Here is an 18444-nt window from a genome sequence, read left to right on the forward strand (position 1 = left end):
TTATAGAGTAAACCTTACTACCCCCAAACAATAAGGAGTGCATCCCCACAGAGCATCGAAAGCGAGCTCTGGAACCCTCCAGAGACATTCTGGCATTATCAAAACTTGAAGTAAAAGGATTGTCATAGGATGTGAAATTAAAAATAATGATGGTTTGGTATGTTCTAGCATATTGTTAAGGTTGTATTTACATTTATATTAAGCCATCAGTTTATTTAAAAACATAGGATGCTGCCTTAAATTGTGTAAAACCGTTGATCCACTTACCCCAAGATTGAATGTCAGTAGTTCTTTAGGATTTCAGTTACATACATATATCTTTGTTTATTATCAAAGATCAAACACAAGCACGTTAATAAAGCACAATTAAGCTCTAAGAATTTGCAAACCCTCTTTAGTGATGCTATGGCAGGACCCTGGAATCTCAGGATGCCAAAGATGTGCTCTCCCAATGAGCTACTTCTACGGAAATTATTTTTTTCCATGTAGCGGTATGCAACTTTTCCCAGTCCAAGGATCACATTTAGCTTGGAATAGTATGCTGGGAGCCACACTCCAAGAAGTAGCAGAGAGGACAGTAAAAAATGGAATTTGATTACATATGCTATACATTTAGTTAAAATTAAATATAATTAACATGATTGCTTTTCACTTGTGAATTTAATAATGTTCCCCTTCTACCACATTAAAAATGTAGGTAACAACTTTTGGAGTTCTCTCAAGGTCACACACACCCCTTCAGGGCCATATGCTGCCCTGGGAAAACACACTGTGAATCTCTGTCTTAATTTGTACTTTGATCAGTCCATCAAAAGCCAAACAGTGAAGTGACTATTTAGGCCACCGAGACCAACCACCTGTTTAGTGCAGAAACTCAAATTAAATGTCCCAAACAGATGGCTCTCCAGCTTCTGCTTAAATACATCCAAACAAATGTATTAAATTGTTCCTACTGTTAGGAAGTTTTTCCCCTAACATTTAATTGGAATCTGCTTTCCTGTAATGTAAATTAATTATTCCATATCTGGGTTGCTAGAGAATAGGTTTTGGCCTTCTTCTGCATAAAAATGGAAGTAGAAAAATGTCATCATCCTCGTCATCATCACCATCATCACACTCAATCTTCTCAAAGACGTCCTGTTCCAATCTGCATGAATGCTTCTTGAAGTGTGATGCCCAGAATTGAACATACTACTCAATGTGAGTATGACCAACAAAAAATAAAGTGAAAGAATTTCTTCTTGTTATTCAAAAACTGTACTTCTATTGATGCATCCTAAAACTGCATTCTCCTTTTTTGCAACCATACTCCACTGCTTACTCAATTCAGTTTGCATTCAACAACTATTCCAAGATCCTTTTCACAAGTAGTGTTGCTAACCCTCCCTTGAGAAGTCCATAATGCCAGGAAAAGTGAAAAGAAAGAGAAGAGAATGACCAGGAGCAAGGAGGATGGACTTAATTATAATAGCAATGAATGTATCCTTGAGAGAGTTCAAAGGCCAGGTGGAGGATAAATCATCCTGGAGAAAATCTATCTATACGGTTGCTATGTGTTGGCACCAACTTGATGGCACATCATCATCATTGCTAAGACAGGCACCTCTCATCCTACTCTTATGCATTTATTTCTGTTTCCAAAGAGAACTTATATGAAGAAACAATTTTAAAAATATATATTCTTAGCATTCTTTGCCAGCTTATTTTTGTACAAGCCTCAGAGCTCACTACCCATCCCCCTTTCCAGTATACAGTAGGTAAAGGAATTAAAAAGCCTTCTTTTTCATTTTAAACTAATTATTCATTGTATCAACACTCAGACAAAGAGTTTTGTGTTAGCTATATCTCAAACGAAAAATATCAAACTGTACAATACAAGGACCTTTGTAGCATCTCTAGTGCCATTTAGCAACACATAGGCACAAATATAGGTTTAGAAAATTTCTTTCGTAACTAAAAGCTTCAAACTCTCTCTCTCACACACACACACACATACACACACACACACACACACACACAAAGTCTAGTGGACATCTAGTTTTGAGTTCAAAAAGAACTGAGATGAGAAATCCACCACGTACAGTGCCTTGTTCTATGTGATGGCTCCAAAGTATTACAAATCTCATCCACTTCTGCCCAGTCCACATTTGGTACTCTTCTTATACATTCTTTCCCACTTTGCTGTGATTACTTTGCCAAGTTCATACAAGAACCTTCCCTTGTTTTGAGAATCATTTTCGTTATGCCTTAGAAGTCTTTCTGGTACTCTTCCACATGCTGCATAAATTGAAATCTTTCAGAACAAAGCCTTCTGCTCTGTGGCCTGCTCTGAGTAGTTCTCCTGCACTCCATTGTTCACAATGGTTTTATTGATTACCACAGAGACACAGCTCAAAATGGCAGGTATATCTCACTCACAGATTCAAGGAAACATCAATAATACTACAAGGAACTGAAAATATCCCAAGACAAGTCTGGCTGAGGAATTAAACAATTTTGGCAGATTTTCCTTAAGGGATTCTAGAGATGTCAAAAGCAGACTAAAGATCATTAACATTCAAGATGGACAGAGGCCTTACTGGAAGGAGCCTGGGGGGGGGGGGGGGAAGCAATCTTAAGAACTTTAACAGTTTGCTTACTGAGACATCAGGGCAGGCAAATACTGAAGGAACTAACAGAGGTGGTTGCAGAACCACAACTGTTATGTTTGAGAATTCCTGGAGAACTAGCAAGGTCCCAGAAGGCTGTAAGGAGTCTCAGAAGAGAGCCAATGGCATCCCTGACTTCAAAAAGGGCAGGGAGAAGGATTTCAGAAATTGCAGATCTGTCAGCTTGACATCTATACTGGGTAAAATACTCAAGCAGCTTACTAAACACCATGTTTGTGAGCACTTGGATATGAATGCAACAATTAACAAGAGCCAGCATGGATTTCTCACATAACAATCATACTAGACTAACCTAATCTTTTCTGATAGTCAGAATACCATGAACATACAGTTTGACTTCAGCAAATCATGACAGTTTCTAATATCCTTATTAGTAATGTGGCAAAAAAATGAGCTAGATGGTACAGCTGTTAGATGGAGACTAGCTGAGATGCAGTATACAGAGAGTACTCAATATCAGCTTGGAGAATCATATAAAGTAGAGTGACACAGGGCTCTGTCCTGTTCAACATTTTTATTAATGACCTCTATGAAGGGGCTAAGGGGATGATTATTAAATATGCAATGACAAAAAACTAAAGGCTAACACTTTAGAAGAGAAAAAATTAAATAAACAATGGGTTGAAATGAACAGGTTGAAATGTAACAGGGAGAAAAATAAAGTTCTGCATATGGGAAGAAAAAAAGGAAGGCATAATTATGGGATAAGGGGGATCTGACTTGGCAGTAATACATGTGAAAAGGATCTCAGTGTTCTAGTTGATAACAGACTGATCAGTCAACAGTGTAATGCAGCTGCTAAAAAGGCAGATGCTATTTCGGGAGGTATTAACAGATATTTAGAGTTCAAATCACAGGAACTCTGCCTTGGTCAGACCCCATTTAATTCTGGGGACCACACACTGACAAACTGCAGCAAGTTCAGAAAAGGACAACCAAGAAGATCAGGGACTAGAAACCAAGTCCTATGAAGAACACTTAAAAGAACTGGGTGTGTTGAGCCTGAGAAGAGAAAACTGAGAGGAAATATGATAGCAGTCTTCTAATATCTCAAGAGAAGGGAATAAACTTATTCTCTGTTGCCCCAGAAGACAGGACTAAAACCAATAGATTGAAACTATAAGTGAAGTAGATTCAGGTTAGATATTAAGAGGAATGTCCTGTGGTAAAAGCTGTCAGTCTGTGAAATATGTTGCTTTATGAAGCAGTATGTGCCCTTTAACTGGAGGTCTTCAAATAGAGGCTGCCAACCATCTTTCTAAAATGCTTTAGCAGATCCTGCATGAAGCAGGGCATTGGATTAGATGGTTTTTAATATTCCTTCCAACTATAAGATTCTACCAAATACTTTATGCTGTTTATTTAGAATTGCTGTTTCTTGCCTGGCTTGAAATCAATGCTAGGCGATTCTTTTATAGGTAATGTTACTCCAATACATTTCTTTGATTGGTTGGTTGATTGGTTAATTAACTGATTGTGACTGATTATGTTCCATCAAGTTGGTGTAGACTCTTAGCAACTACATAGATAGAACTTTTCTAGATGATCTGTCCGCAACCTGGCCCTTCCAGTCTTCCCACAGCACACCCAACACCATTGTAATCCGCTTTGCTGCTAGTTATCCTCTTCTTCTCTTTCCTTCCATCCTTTCCCACATTATAACTTCTCAAGAGAGCTTTGCATAATGTATCCAAAATATGATAATTTGAGTGTGAGAACTCTGGGTTGTTTCATTCCATGATCCTTTTGTTGTTTTCTTGGGTATTCTCAAAAGTCTTCTTTAACACCAAAGTTCAAAAGCATCCCCACACTTTCTATCAGGCTTCTTCAAAGTCCAAATTTTGATTCCATAGCATTTCACAAGGAATATAATTAACTGCATGATTCTGATCTTTGTGGCTATAGGCACAACTTGGCATCTGAATATATTTTCCAAGGCCTTCACTGTTCCCTTACCTATTGCTAGTCTGCAGAGTATTTCTTGACTGCTGGTTCCTTTATTAGTTCATAGTTGGTCCTGAAAGGCAGAAGCTATCCGCTACTTCAGTATCTTCATTGTCAAAAAATATTTCTTAAGTAATATTAATATTTTTAAGAATATTATTGCAATATCCAGGAAGCCAGTCTGTTGCAGAATTATTTTTACTGACTATACTATGTGCAATTTACAATCACACAAGAAAAGGAATTTGCAGATTGATGGATTTGACTAGTATCATGATAAAACAATGGAAACTTTAACGGTGAGGGAAGAGAACATCGAACCAACCAGTTGTAAAATTCTCAATACTGCTGTTGAAAGATGTTAGCATGCAGATAATAAATACAATTTTACAGCAATATACATGCTATGAGGGGTGTTGCAGACTGTGACACAGTTCTTCCTGACACTAAGTGTTCTTTCTTAGATTTATTTTATCATGGGAACACAATTTAGACGCTTGTAAAAGTCCATACTTAAATTTTGTGGAGAGTGTCAGTCCAAAAGAAAGCTATTTAAAACTGATCTCTTCTTCATGGAATATTATTCTTCTCTAAAAATTATTCTGTTCTTAGCACTCACAGTTGTCCTCTCTAGTTGATAAATTTAACAAATAAAATCTGTGCAACTATTTCTTGATTGCATATGATCCACAAATCTTCTGTTAATGAAGTATATTCTGCTTTGGTGATACTGTATTTTCTCCTGTGCTTACTCCACAAGATGAGGACATTATAGTTATTTATAATTACTGGAACCATGACAATTATGAATGCAAAGTAGATAACAACTTTAGTAACTCAGGTGCTATCACTCACACAAACACACCTTTCATGGATCTATTCTATTAAGTCACATTTTTAAAAAGTTACTGTATTCACATTTTTCTAAACATCTTGGCTGGGTTTTTTTATTATACCACTTAAATATATCTATCCTTAAAAAGTACCAACTACATTACCACTTATTTGAACAGTGTTATAAAAGTAGTTATTTGGTATAAGTGACACTGGATCTAGTTGTATCTCAATGGAGGCCCAATTTCCTATTGCTGTTTGTCCATGAACAGAGAGATAACATTATTTAGTTAGTGCCTTCAAAGCCTTCCATGACAACTCTGTTTTCAAATTATTTGCATCCCCTCCCTCTGCTGCTAGTACCTTTTGGTCTGTTTTGGTGTGTTTAAGTCAGTCTTGACTCCTGTGACTACATGGACAACTCCATGCAGTTTTCTTGGCAACATTTTTGAAAGTGGTTTGTCATTGCCTTCTTCCTAAGGCTAAGAGACAGTGACTGGCCCAAAGTCACCCAGCTGGTTTGATACCTACAGTAGGATTAGAACTCTCAGTCTCCAGGTTCTAGCCTGGTGTATTTAATCATTAAACCAAACTAGCTCTCCCTCTAGTCTATTACTTTATTCTTTTCTCTCTTTTTTTGTATTTTCAAAAAAATATGCCATCGCTGTAGAAAAAGGTTAATCGCCATTAATCACAGATGCGGCAGATTACTATATTGAGAGGAGTATAAATTCAGCAAAACAAGAGAAGGGAGTACAATTTTTTTGGAAGATCTAGATAAACTCTAAAGCTGATCAAATCAAACTGTTTGTCCTATAAACCAACACTCAGATAAGCAGGAACCAGCACCTAATCACAAGAAGCACCAGACAACAGCCTGCCAATCAAAGAAGAAACATTACCACCAATCAACAAATCCAGCCCAAACCCACACAATGCTGGTAGGACAAGGTGTTATACACAAACAGCCAATAAATTTCACTTCCCCATGTCAGAGTACTGACAGAGTCGTCTAGTGTGGTAATGAAACATATACAAGAAGAAAACTCTTTATCAACTAGTCATTGCTCAAAAGTTGTAAATATGAAAAATGAGCCAATTTAGAGTTATTAATATTCATGCAACTGAGCAACTGCAGAGGAGGAAGTTAATTCCAATGTAATCCCGGTTCAGCCACCATGAGCAGAGATAGCATCACTCCCAAGCAACTCTTTCCATTTCCAGCCCTTGAAATATGAATAATCACAATCACTACTTCCATTTGTGTATTAGGTGTTTTGTTTCCTTTTTCTCCCCAACCTGAGAAGTACCTACAGGTAGTCCTTGCTTAACAACCATTCATTCAGCGACCATTCGAAGTTACAGCGGCACTGAACGAATGGTATCAATGCCTGTTCCCTGAAGTTACAGCTGCTGCAGTGTCCCTGTGGTCATGTGATCAAAATTCGGGTGCTCGGCAGCCCGCCTGTACTTCTGACTGCAGGGGCACTTCAGCTCCCCCCCACCCATCTTATCCCCCCATCTCTGCCCTTTTGGTTACCCTGCACAGCAGCATTCCTCAGCAGTGGCAGCAGCACTAGGGCTGAAGTAGAGGCCTAGGGCCTTCAGCAGTCTCAGGCAGCTGCCACTACCCCCGGGCCTCTACTTCAGCCCTAGCACCGCCGCTGCCACTGCCAAAAAGTGCTGCCTCAAGCCCTGCGCCGCAACCAGCCACCCCAGCGCCATAGTGCAAAGCCTCAGCCACCCCAGCCGCCCTGCACTTTGCTGACCTTCGCCCCCTGCCACACCTGGCCTGCTCCTGTGTGAGGCAGCTGCTGGCCATGCCAAGGTCTTCTTCCCAAGGTCGCTCACACTGTTCTCGCAATGCTTCAGAAGGCCTCAGAAGCTTTCTAAAGGCTTTCCAAAGCATTATGAGAACAGCATGGTGCAATTTGGAGAACGGCAGGCAAGGTTTTCTCACGATGCTTTGGAAGGCCTCAGAAGCTTGAGGCAGCTCTTGGCGGCAGTGCTGGGGCTGAAGTACAGGCCCAGGAGCTGGGGCAGCCAGCTGAAACTGCTGAAGGCCCCAGGCCTTTACCTCAGCCCCAGAGCCATCTGCACCGAGGAGTGCCGCTGTGCAGAGTGACCAAAAGGGCAAAGATGGGGGCAGACAGGCTGGTGGGGGGAGTTTAACAGGAGGCAGAGGAGGCAGTCTCTTACCTTACTGAGGCTCAGCGCTGGGAGGGACCAAGCCGGGAATGGCTTGGATGGGGGTGGGTCCTCACCTAACGACTGGTAGGATTCAGTTCATGACAGCAATGGGGACTGTCAGGATTGTCATTGCTAAGCAATGCGGTCATGTGACAGCTCGCTTTACAATCACATCGCTTAACGATGGAAATTCCAGTCTCAATTACCATTGTAACTTGAGGATTATCTGAACTAGCAATGGATGGGCGTGGAACAGCGAGAGGTTCCTTTTTACCTTTGCCTGTGCCCAGATCTGCAGCAAATTGTGAAGGGAGTAATGTCGGAGGCACAAGAGTCAGGGGTTTCTTCTCTCTCCTTCCTGTTTCAATCAATCAAAGCTATCCATCAGTCTAGCAACAGACCACACAACTCAACCTTGTTATACAGATTATTTTTCACTTGCAGAGCTTGAAGCACAATAAACCCAACAACAGTCTTAAACCTAAATTACTTTCAACATGCAGAAATATCATGGACTGCAGCCATTTCCAAGCTTCTTCTGTCTAGTTGGCCACTGATCCAAAGAAAATAACCCAATTCTGTTAAAACAGAGGAAATAAATTATTTTCTTTTAATTGTGTTTTAGCACCTCATGAGGCTTGCCCCCCAGAAAAATATGCCGCATGGGAATCTGCTGGAGAGGTTTTATACAATGGAGAGATGAACCCACTTGTTTTCTCTTTAAAAGGCAAGGCTAAGCAATCAGGGAGAAGATCATGCATCTAGTCCAATCATCTTTAGATTTGGGATAGCGGAAAGAAGAGCAGAAGCAGCTTCTACTTATAAAAGACTAAAGTCTGAGGTTAGTGACTGAGTAATAGCCTTTCAATAAGGTTTTCCTGTTAGGGTTAGGCAGCAAGCTATCCTTGATTACTGTCTAGCAGGGCTGTGGATATTTCAAAAATCATTTGGAGGAAGTGCTTTGGACCTCATGCAAACGAAGTATCTTTACATTATTCATTAAATAGCTGGATTTCTTTCAGGCTTCTGTGTTTTTAGCTGCAGCATCATTTTTTTCAGGCTCCCACAGAAGCCTTAAAAGTTTAGCTACTTTACTGAATTGCAAAGAGGAGGTGAATTCATGTGAGGGCTAAAGCTCTTTTTCCAAATCATTTTCAATGGGTGCACAGCCCTACTGGGCAGGCAAGAAGCCAGAGGCCATGTTGGAAGGCAGTAAATATTCTTATCACAGTATAATCAGCATCCTGAAAAGAACTTTTTACAAGGCAGGAACTAGCTAACTTTAAAGAGAAGGTGGTTCAGAGCTTCTTTTAGGCCACATACCTACTTAGGTTAAAGCTGACCAAGGATAAATCTCCTACCTCTATTCTTCCAGAAACCCTTGCTGCAAATTCTTTATTTGGGTTCTTAACACAAACTCTTTAAGAACTCTACCTTGTGGTTTTTAGCTAAATCACAACAACTTGCAGCTGCAGTCTCTGTGCAACTGGTTCATAGATAGTCTAACACAAAATGAGCACATTGCTTTTAAGTTCAAGTAAATAACATTCCAAAAATCAGGAGGAAAGAAAGTGTCTCCCTGAACTCACTATCTCTATCTGCAGAAAAAACATTGGAGCTACAGTACTTATAGTACATAGGCAGTACTTAGTTCCATCTTCTCTCAAGAAGTATCATCTGCGTTTTCTTCTACATCTGGAAAGATAATCAGCTTATACAGCATCTTTTGGAAGATCATTTTTCTCTAATTACAGGCCTTTCTAGAGGAAGTTTGGTAAAGAGGTATAACTAGGTCCATGTATGTTAGCTTATCAAAGCACTCTGCCTGCCTGAATCTTGTTGTTGCTAATTATTAGCAAACTCACAAAACAGGCAAAGAAAGTAGCCAGGGATTTACTAACGTAATTTACAAATCCTGTTCTCCTTTGTTGTTGTAAGCCATTGTCAGTCATTGTATTAAACTTCCCTACCTGCTTTGCTTAACTAATGCAGTTTGCTGATATTACAGCTTAAGAAGGCTTTACGTATGAGGGTTTTTTAATTTGCAAATGTGACCTCCCATCTAGAATAGCCTTCTCCAACATGGTGCTCTCCAGATGAATTGAGATTATAACTTCCAAATTCCTAACCAGTAGAACCAAAAGCACAATTTAAGCAATAAAAATGTAGCACCAGGAAAATAGTATAAAGAGTATATTCTCTTTAATTATTCATTTTCAAGGAGCTCATCAAATTTCCTTCAAGGACTGTCATGAAGGGTAATCTTGAATTGGGCTTAACAGCGGCTTATCTGCCTCCCAACATGGCTGTCACACATAAATTGGCAATCTTTTTTATGAAAGAAGAGGGGACGGGAAGTTGTACCTGAGCCTATTGAACGTCCAACGGAGTCAGAGGAAAGAACCACTGAATCTGTAACACAAGAGTACAAGTTCATTTTTCCCTTGTCATATAAACCCATACTTGTTAATAAGAGGCTCCTATTTCCTCTTCCTCAATAAAATCAGTCTATGGACTACATGTGCAACAGAGAAATTCTAATCACAATATTAATCTAGCTCTTGCAGTCGGTCAAACTGGAGCAGCCTAGAATTATATCCCTTCCTGGAAAGAGGTAAGCAGTACAAGAAGAGATAGACTGATACAATAACTTGTCTGCTCACAGCAAAAAATCAGTGGGAGCATGTTTGCCATTGCCTTTGAAGAGCTATAAATATTTTATGTGGATTCCAGAAGTACTGCAGCTATTTTAGTTTGTATATGTTTATTTTACATCAAGAGAGCACTGATTGCATTAAATTACCATGTCACAGAATATGTAAATATGTATATCTAAACATACAAATATAAAAGGTATGATGCCTATTCATTGCACATGGTTAAAAAAATAATGTATATTTTGGAGGGGAATGAATGGGATCCTTTTCTGCAGCAAAAAGCTATAAAACTTCTTAAACATTGTACAAACTTCTTCTCATAAACAGTGTTAGAATATAATTATTGTATTTCCTAAGACCAATCATTAAGGGAAAAGTTGACCAGTTGCAATATAAGAGAAGGAGCATTGGGTAAGAGGTTATCATGGTGATATAGCGTTATTTATCTTAACAAAATTATTCATTTCCCTTATCATCTGACCATACATTTCTCCACAATGGCTATTATCTTGATTTTATCTCTCCTTATTTCCCAGTACATGTGTTCTTTGCTCATTCAGTTCTATCAACAGCTGTCCACGACATAACTGGGAGTTTTCCACTTTCCCTCTTGATGCTCTTATGCCAGAAACTGTCTCAGAATGCATGGATGAGGTTATATTTCTACATCAGTAAATCTCTCTCAAAAGTTACCTTTTCCAGGAAGCTTTTGGCACAGACTCCAAGTTCCAATATCCTCCAATAAGCAACCCTAAGCACATGTACTGAAATGATCATTACTGTTGCTGTTATTTTAAACACTTCTTAGTGTGATCATAATTCTAATTCATCAAATTACTCTCAATAACAGTAAATGAAAATGTAATTTATGTCATGATTTCCTCTACAAAGGTTATATTTATGTTGGGCTTTTCCTCTAAAGCTTAAGACTCAATTTGTGGTTTCCCCCAATTAAACTTGATTATTTAATATTAAGGAAGTAGAAACTTAAAAATCTACAAGGGATGAAAAATCAGTTTTAACCTTGATGGATCATCATTACCCATGATCCCTGCAATATCATTAACTTTCAGCCTAAATAAAGCCAAGTGCAAGCGCATGACCTGAGGCCCTTATGTCAGCCCCACTAGGTAGACCAGACCATGAAATCAACTCCACAGGATGTCTACAAATACTTTTATTGAGACTGGCTATTAAAGCAAAATTTTGCAGGTTTGATTTTGCTGTACCTCCTCCTTATTCAGGGAATTAGGGAGGTGTATGTTTGAGTCATTTCCAAATGTTATCTGAATGTTTTGGACTTAAAAAATGCTTTAGCCTCTGTTGCCTTGGCAATGAAGTCAGCAAATCTCCATCAAGGTCATCTTCCTTCTACCTTCTTCTCTACACCTTGCTTGTTGTGAATAAATACTAATAACAATCCCTTTGCTGTATTCAGACCAAATGCTTCTTTTTAATATCTGTTTTTGGGATGCAGCTACTATATCAGCTTCATCAGAAGATTCTACTAGCAGCTCCATTCATGCCACAAAGTTAGAAAGGACTTTCCTTTGGTTTGTGTGTGCATGCGCGCACCTTTGAGTCAGTGTTGACTCCTGGTGACTGCCTGGACTAGTCCCTGCAATTTTCTTGGCAAGATTTTGGAAGTGGTTTACCACTGCCTCCTTCCTACAGCTGAGAGAGTGACTGGCCCAAGGTCACTCACCTGGCTTTGTGCTAGGGAAGGACTAGAACTCACGGTCTCCCATTCCCTATGGTGCTTTCACTACTACACCAAACTGGCTCTCTTACTTTTCTCCTAGTCCTCACTGTATTTTTCAAGCAAGCAAGCAAGCAATCTGCATGTTTTATTCAATGGTGCCTTTCAGATGAATCAAATTGGGATATATTGATAGGGAAGGATACCCTGTAAATAGTCATGAGAAACTGGTACAATAAAAGTTGTTCCCCTAACTGTATGATTCTCTCCATATTCTTATTCACAATTTTAAATACATTGGCCAGGATTTCAAGTTAAATTCCCTAAAGAAGCTTATGAAAATAAAGTTCCCCTTTCCATTCACTACCTAACCACTCGGGTCTTTAAAAATAATTAAAATTCATGTCATGGAGGCTCTTCTTAACAATAGGACAAGGGATGTGAAGGTTTACTGGAGGAAAGGGGCAAACATCTGCCCAATTCATGGCAATTTTTCCTATCCAATCTTCCATATCACATTATGTGGATGGGTTTCAGGTTTGAGCATAGTACAGAGATATTATGCACTTGTTGATGGCCTTTGGCAGAGCTGGGACAAGAGTAGTGCAGCCCTGGATCAAGCAAAATAAGCATGTGCTTAGGACCCCAAGGGAAAGAGAGTACCACACTCGACTTTAGCTGATTTTTTAAAATTGTCCTTATCTGCCATGTTTGAATTTAATCTGCATTGTTAAAAAAAACATGTTCTTTGGCAAGGTGAGTAACTAAGGTTTAAAAGTTTGATTTGAAGGTGCCATCAGATATCAATTTGTTTCTGTCTCATGGCGTGACACTTTCGCTTCCGTTGAGGGGCAGCACTGTTAGACTGTGTTTAGGGGATCAGTTGGCCTTAATTCACCCCTGGGGTGCTGCATCTGTCCTAGCTGTTTTTAATCTCTCAGTGGCTTTCAATACCATTGATTGTGGTATCCTTCTGGACTGACTTGCAAGGATTGGGAATGGGAGGCATGGTGTTGCAATGCGATTCTCCTTCTGTGTTTGGTTCCAGTCAGTATTAACTGGGGGAGGGGAGTGTTGCACCTTAAATCCCTGGACTGTGAGGTACCATAGGGCTTGATGCTCTTACCCCTCCTGTTTAATTTCTAGGTAAAACTGCTGGGTGAAATCACCTGCCAACATAGGGTCAGGTATCAGCACACTGATGATATTCAGTTGTACATCTCATATTTGGGCTGACCAAGTACTGTAATGCTGTCAAAGTTTTGTACCAGTGTCTGAAGGCTGTGAGAGTCCAGATGGAGAGGTACAGGTTCAGGTTCAACCCTGACAAGACCAAGTGGCTCTGGGTTCATGGACCTCCCATTCCTGGGGATTTTCCATCCTTCATTCTGAATGGGGTAGCACTCCCCCGATGGAACTGGTGAGCAATTTGTCCTGGACTCACTGTTCCTGCTTGAGGAGCAGGAGAAGCTGTGGGCAGCAAGGCCTTTGCACAAATCTATATTGTGTGCCAATTGCACTGATTTCTGAATCAGCCCTATCCCTGATCAATCAGCCTCGGTCACCTTTCATCTGGATTATTGTAATGCACTCTGCATGGGGCTGCCTTTTGGAAGTTACCACTTGGAAACTTCAGCTGATCTAGAATTCAGCAGCAGTAGTTATGGGCATGCCATGATATGCCCATGTAATACCTCTGTTATATGAATTATACTGATTAGGTTTCCAGCTGCAATTCAAGGTGCTAGTTGTCACCTATAAAGCCCTTCATGGCACTGAGCCTTATTATTTGAGGAATCATTTTTCTCCCATGATATATGCCCATCCAGAAAGATCGGACAGAGTTAGTATGCTTTGGGGCCCATCTATCAAGTAATGCTATCTGATGGGACCCAGGAGGCACCTGCCCTTTGGAACAGCATCTCCTCAGAGATACAAACAGCTTGTCTCTCTTTCAGATGAACCCTAAAGGCAACACTTACTATAAGGTGGTTTTGCTCTTATTGTGTTTGTTGTCTCCCTGTTCAGCCATCTTTTTTTTTTTAATGGGGTTGATTGTTGATATGATTTTCACATTTTTAATCTGTATGTCACCCAGAGTTGCCCTGAGTGGACAGCCTACAAATGTGACAGACAGATAGATAAGGTAGGTCCTCAGATGAGCCAGAGTCTTTTCAGGAGGCTGAGTGGAGAGGGAGGGGGATAATTTTCCTTCTATGATCTTCCTCCAGTTAACTTATCTTGCGGTCAAAATTATTCCCTTGTAAGAAGTCATTTCCCACTTTCTTTTTCTTCATTACATTCAAAAGCAGAAGAAGAAATATTTGTGCATAGAGAAATATATCGTTTAGAATTGTATGTACAGACTGTATGCTGTATTTTGAACAGAGTTCTGAGAAATCACGAAACAACCACAGGTCCCACAGGAATAATATACATTTAATAAGAGTTTGATGCAGCTTGCTTTACATACCACAGGAATAGTATTCTCCAGAATCCAAACCAAACATCGTGAGGCCCTGACATTTATCTGGCAGCTCCTTTCCTTTAAAAAACTGCAGACACTGAACACCATTTCAGATAACTTTTCTTTCAAAACTGAAACGTTAAAAAAAAACCCTCCAGTTTTAGTGAATGTTTAATCTAGGCTATTCCCCATTGGATGCTGGCTTGCAATCAGAATATATCATATAAATTTAATTAATAAATAAATAATAAATAAATATCACTGCCAATTTCTGAGTACCAGGGGGAAAAAAAGGTCAACACCAGATATTTTCTGTGCTCCTGCAGGGCATATATGTACAAATAAGGTGTGTCGTTTGTGGCCAATTTCAGTTCTCAATGGCATTTACAGGCTTAACACCTAAATCAATCAATCAATCAATCAATCTCTCTCTCTCTCTCTATACACACACACACACACACACACACACACACACACACACACTGTATCTTTAAGTCTCTGTGATTACAGCCCCAGCCATTTACTTTGAAATAAGTTTCAGTGAGGGAGAGTTAGTGCTGGGGGCAGAACGTACCAGCTGAGGTCTCTGCATACACCTCTAGATTCAAATTGGATGGATCAAAAACATGTCTTCATCTAATAGGAATATCTTCCCAAAATAGACTCCCAAGCGTTCTCGCTTCCCACCCCATATAACATTTGCATCATACTTTATTTAACTGGCATCACTAATCTTAGTTTTTTTTCTCTGTTATTTTGACTTAAATAAAAAAGGAGGTCATGAAACCTCTGACAGAGAAAATGTGTTGGCATCCAATGTTGAGGTTTAAACTAGAAAGAGGAGCATAAGGAAGATATTTGGGGCCTAGATAGGTATCCAGCTTAGTAGTTTTCACATTAGCTTTCTTCAGATATTCAACCAAACTCATGGAGAGCTCAATCTGGGCAGAGAAAGGGAGACGTATGTTATTCTTGACCCTTCCCCTCTTCCTACTCTCTGAACATTCAGCCAGAGTTCTGAAGGAGAGCTGTGCTGTGCTCTCATTTGTATGAATCCAAGTAGAGCTCTCTGCACAATTTTGGAACCAGCTTTATTGCATGGAGAGGAATATGTGCATTCAAATATACCACCTCTTCTAATCTCCAGCTGAAGGCATGTAGGAGAGAGTGGAACTGTGTGAGAGGCTTCCTCCACTACTGACTTTAAAGTTTTCCATACATTCACAGGTCAAAGCCTGGCTAACAGGCTTCCTGGCCCTTGCCTACTGAGCAAACACTAGGCAAAGCTGCCACCTGGGTGGGGCCTCTCCTCCAGTAGCCAGCTTTCCTAGGGTGAGTTTCCTGGAGTAGGATATGTGGCTCACTCTCGCTGTGCAAGGTACCACCTGGGGTTGAGCTGCTTTGTGATACCATTGAACCAACAGGAAGCAGGGGAGAAGAGGCAACCAAGACCGCAAGACAAGATCTGACTGTTCAGTCCCTATTGTGCTAATTATCCCCACCTACTTCTTCCTCCTCCCCACTCCCCTGCAAATATTCCAAGCAGGAACTTGGGACTCATAGACTCCACCCTGAAATGTTTGGCTGGGAATACCATACTGAGAGAAAGTAGAAGAGCTACAGTGCTCAGACTGCCCAGAACAAGTGTGCATGCTCAGTGACAGCACATAGCGTGAAATCTCCCAGAAAAGTCCAAGAAAAGCCACCCTTGAAAGAAGGGGACAGTGAGACTAGGCACAAATGCCTTCATCCTGAGTAGCCCTCAGGAGGAGACTGGGATTGATGAAGCACTCATTGCTGCAAGCACAAAGGCCAGCAAAGGGAAGCCCCAGCCCCAGCAGCATGTTCTAATAGTAATCCAGTTTTAAATATGCAAGCCTGACTTGCACAGGCACTGCTCCCGTGCTGCCACTCTCCACAAGCTAACAAAGCAGGAGCCCTGCCCGACAGTGGAAACCCCGTCTGAGCACAGTCTGACAGCTTTATACATGGAGAGGTCACACAAATCAATTAGGGGTCATAACACCACAAATGTTGAGTACCTTGGCTTCAGTAATTTTCTATTTGTTGAACACACAAATAACTTTATACATAGCCTAACTCATCTGATTTTCTCAATCTGAGAGCAACTTGTATTTTGCTTTCCTTTATATACAATCAGGAAGTTATGCATGTTATGACAACAGTTTTGCAAAAACCTCAGCCTAAACCAGATTGGAGAGAATGCAATGAATCAGAAGGTAGCGACTATATCTACTTGTACTGTGAAAGCCACTTCTACAGTTAATTGAAATCCATGTTGGAACAAACATGAAAACTGCTTTCCAAACTGGAAATAACACACTAGGAATGGTTAGACTGTTATGATTATGTGAAAGAGAAAGTATTGTCAAAGGCTTTCACGGCCGGAATACGATGGCTGATGTGGGTCTTCCGGGCTGTGAGGCCGTGTTCTGGAAGTTTTGGTTCCTAACGCTAGGAAACGTTAGGAACCAAAACTTCCAGAACACAGCTACACAGCCCAGAAGACCCACATCAGCCATGAAAGAGAAAGCTTCCTCTACCACAATCACACCAAAGAATAGGCCCTAAAATTCTATCATGGAATCTTTTTCATTCATTCTGATTTATCCTAAATTTCCCTCCACTGACATTCTAGCTCAAGGGTGAGCAGACTTGAAGCATAAGGGACCTACATTTCTTACAAGAGTCTCAATATTCCGAAGGGTAACAAGCATTACTAGCACTGGTATTACCAGTATATTGGCATTTATAGACTGTATAAGCAAAACGTATATACATACACAATCCCTTGTATATCACTCACTTCCACAGACTCAGGTAGTTTATTGTTTATAAGCAATAAACAAGGAAAATGTAGAATAAAATGATCATCTCAGCAGAATTATTTGGGGAGGGAAGAAGGGAATCATTTGATGTTGCTATCATTGAACAATTGGAAATCAAACCTTGGCAAATCTACTTTAGCCACTCAGAGATCTACCAGCAGAAACATCCCTGCTTTTGGTACTATCATCCTACATCACTACCCTCAATTCCTTAAAAAATCAAGCACTTAGTAACTTCCATTTCCCTGTCCTACAGATTACATGGTAATAGCTTTTTTCAGAAGTCTTGATGACTTCCTTCAGGGTATGGCAAGAACTGCAAGTTGTGCATATGGTCTTTATTTGTAAAATGTATGCAGCCTACATAACGGTAGGAGCAGCAATAGCATGCAAAAACTAAGTACAATTACATGCCTTTCTGCATATCAGATTTACAACTGAAATGCCAATCAAGAAGACAAGACTCACCTTTGCAGGCTTGCTCCAAAACTCAAATGAAGTAACTTTTGCATAAAAAGAAAAGATCAGAACTTAAACATTTTGAAATGCCATGGAATATATAGCAAATTGTGTAAATTGTAATTTCCAGGAAAAATTAAAAACACAATTCCAGCTAGTAGATTCCACTAACAAAGGTAGTTTCCATAAGTTCACATGTAAGTCAGGAGCTTCTAACAAGGTATACATAAACATAATTAACTTTTTTTTTTTTGCATCATCAATATTTTTGTAGACATAGAACCTACTTGGTACGGCAACAGATGTTGACTGTGGTTGTCCTACACCCATACACTACAATGTGAATAAATCCTTTAAAAGGCATGGTTAACACATGATGCAGTGTTTTTTGGAACTGCGCCCTGGTATTTAATGCAGTCAAGGCTGAATCAACTGACAGATCATGTTCTCCACTCCAAGTTGGATTCTGTTCAGAGAAACACTAAGGCTGAAATATGCAGGAAACACACGTGCATTCACATATCTTTGAAATGGTGCTACACCAAACCAAACATCATTAGCAGATGTATAAAATAAGGTTTTAACCCTCACTTTTCATGATATATTACTATATCTTAAGCTAACGCCACTCCCCTCCAAGAACTAATTGCCATTACTAAAGCATCAAAAGGAGAAC

General features: G+C 40.0%; 1 protein-coding gene across 14 annotated transcripts in view; it reads right to left on the reverse strand.

Moving 5' to 3' along the window:
* The window catches only part of ST3GAL3 (ST3 beta-galactoside alpha-2,3-sialyltransferase 3), a 212547-nt gene that overhangs the window by 155733 nt on the left and 38370 nt on the right, over positions 1-18444 (reverse strand). For 9 of the 14 annotated variants that reach the window (XM_088153067.1, XM_088153066.1, XM_015889809.3 and 6 more), the window contains exon 3: positions 10002-10049. In XM_088153067.1, the coding sequence (XP_088009193.1) occupies positions 10002-10049 (48 nt within the window). 14 annotated transcript variants of the gene reach the window in all.

The sequence above is a fragment of the Python bivittatus genome, unplaced genomic scaffold (genome assembly GCF_059951505.1).
Source record: "Python bivittatus isolate LINGU-HERP-01145 unplaced genomic scaffold, Pbiv_v1 ctg000700_np1212, whole genome shotgun sequence".
Lineage (NCBI taxonomy): Eukaryota > Metazoa > Chordata > Lepidosauria > Squamata > Pythonidae > Python > Python bivittatus.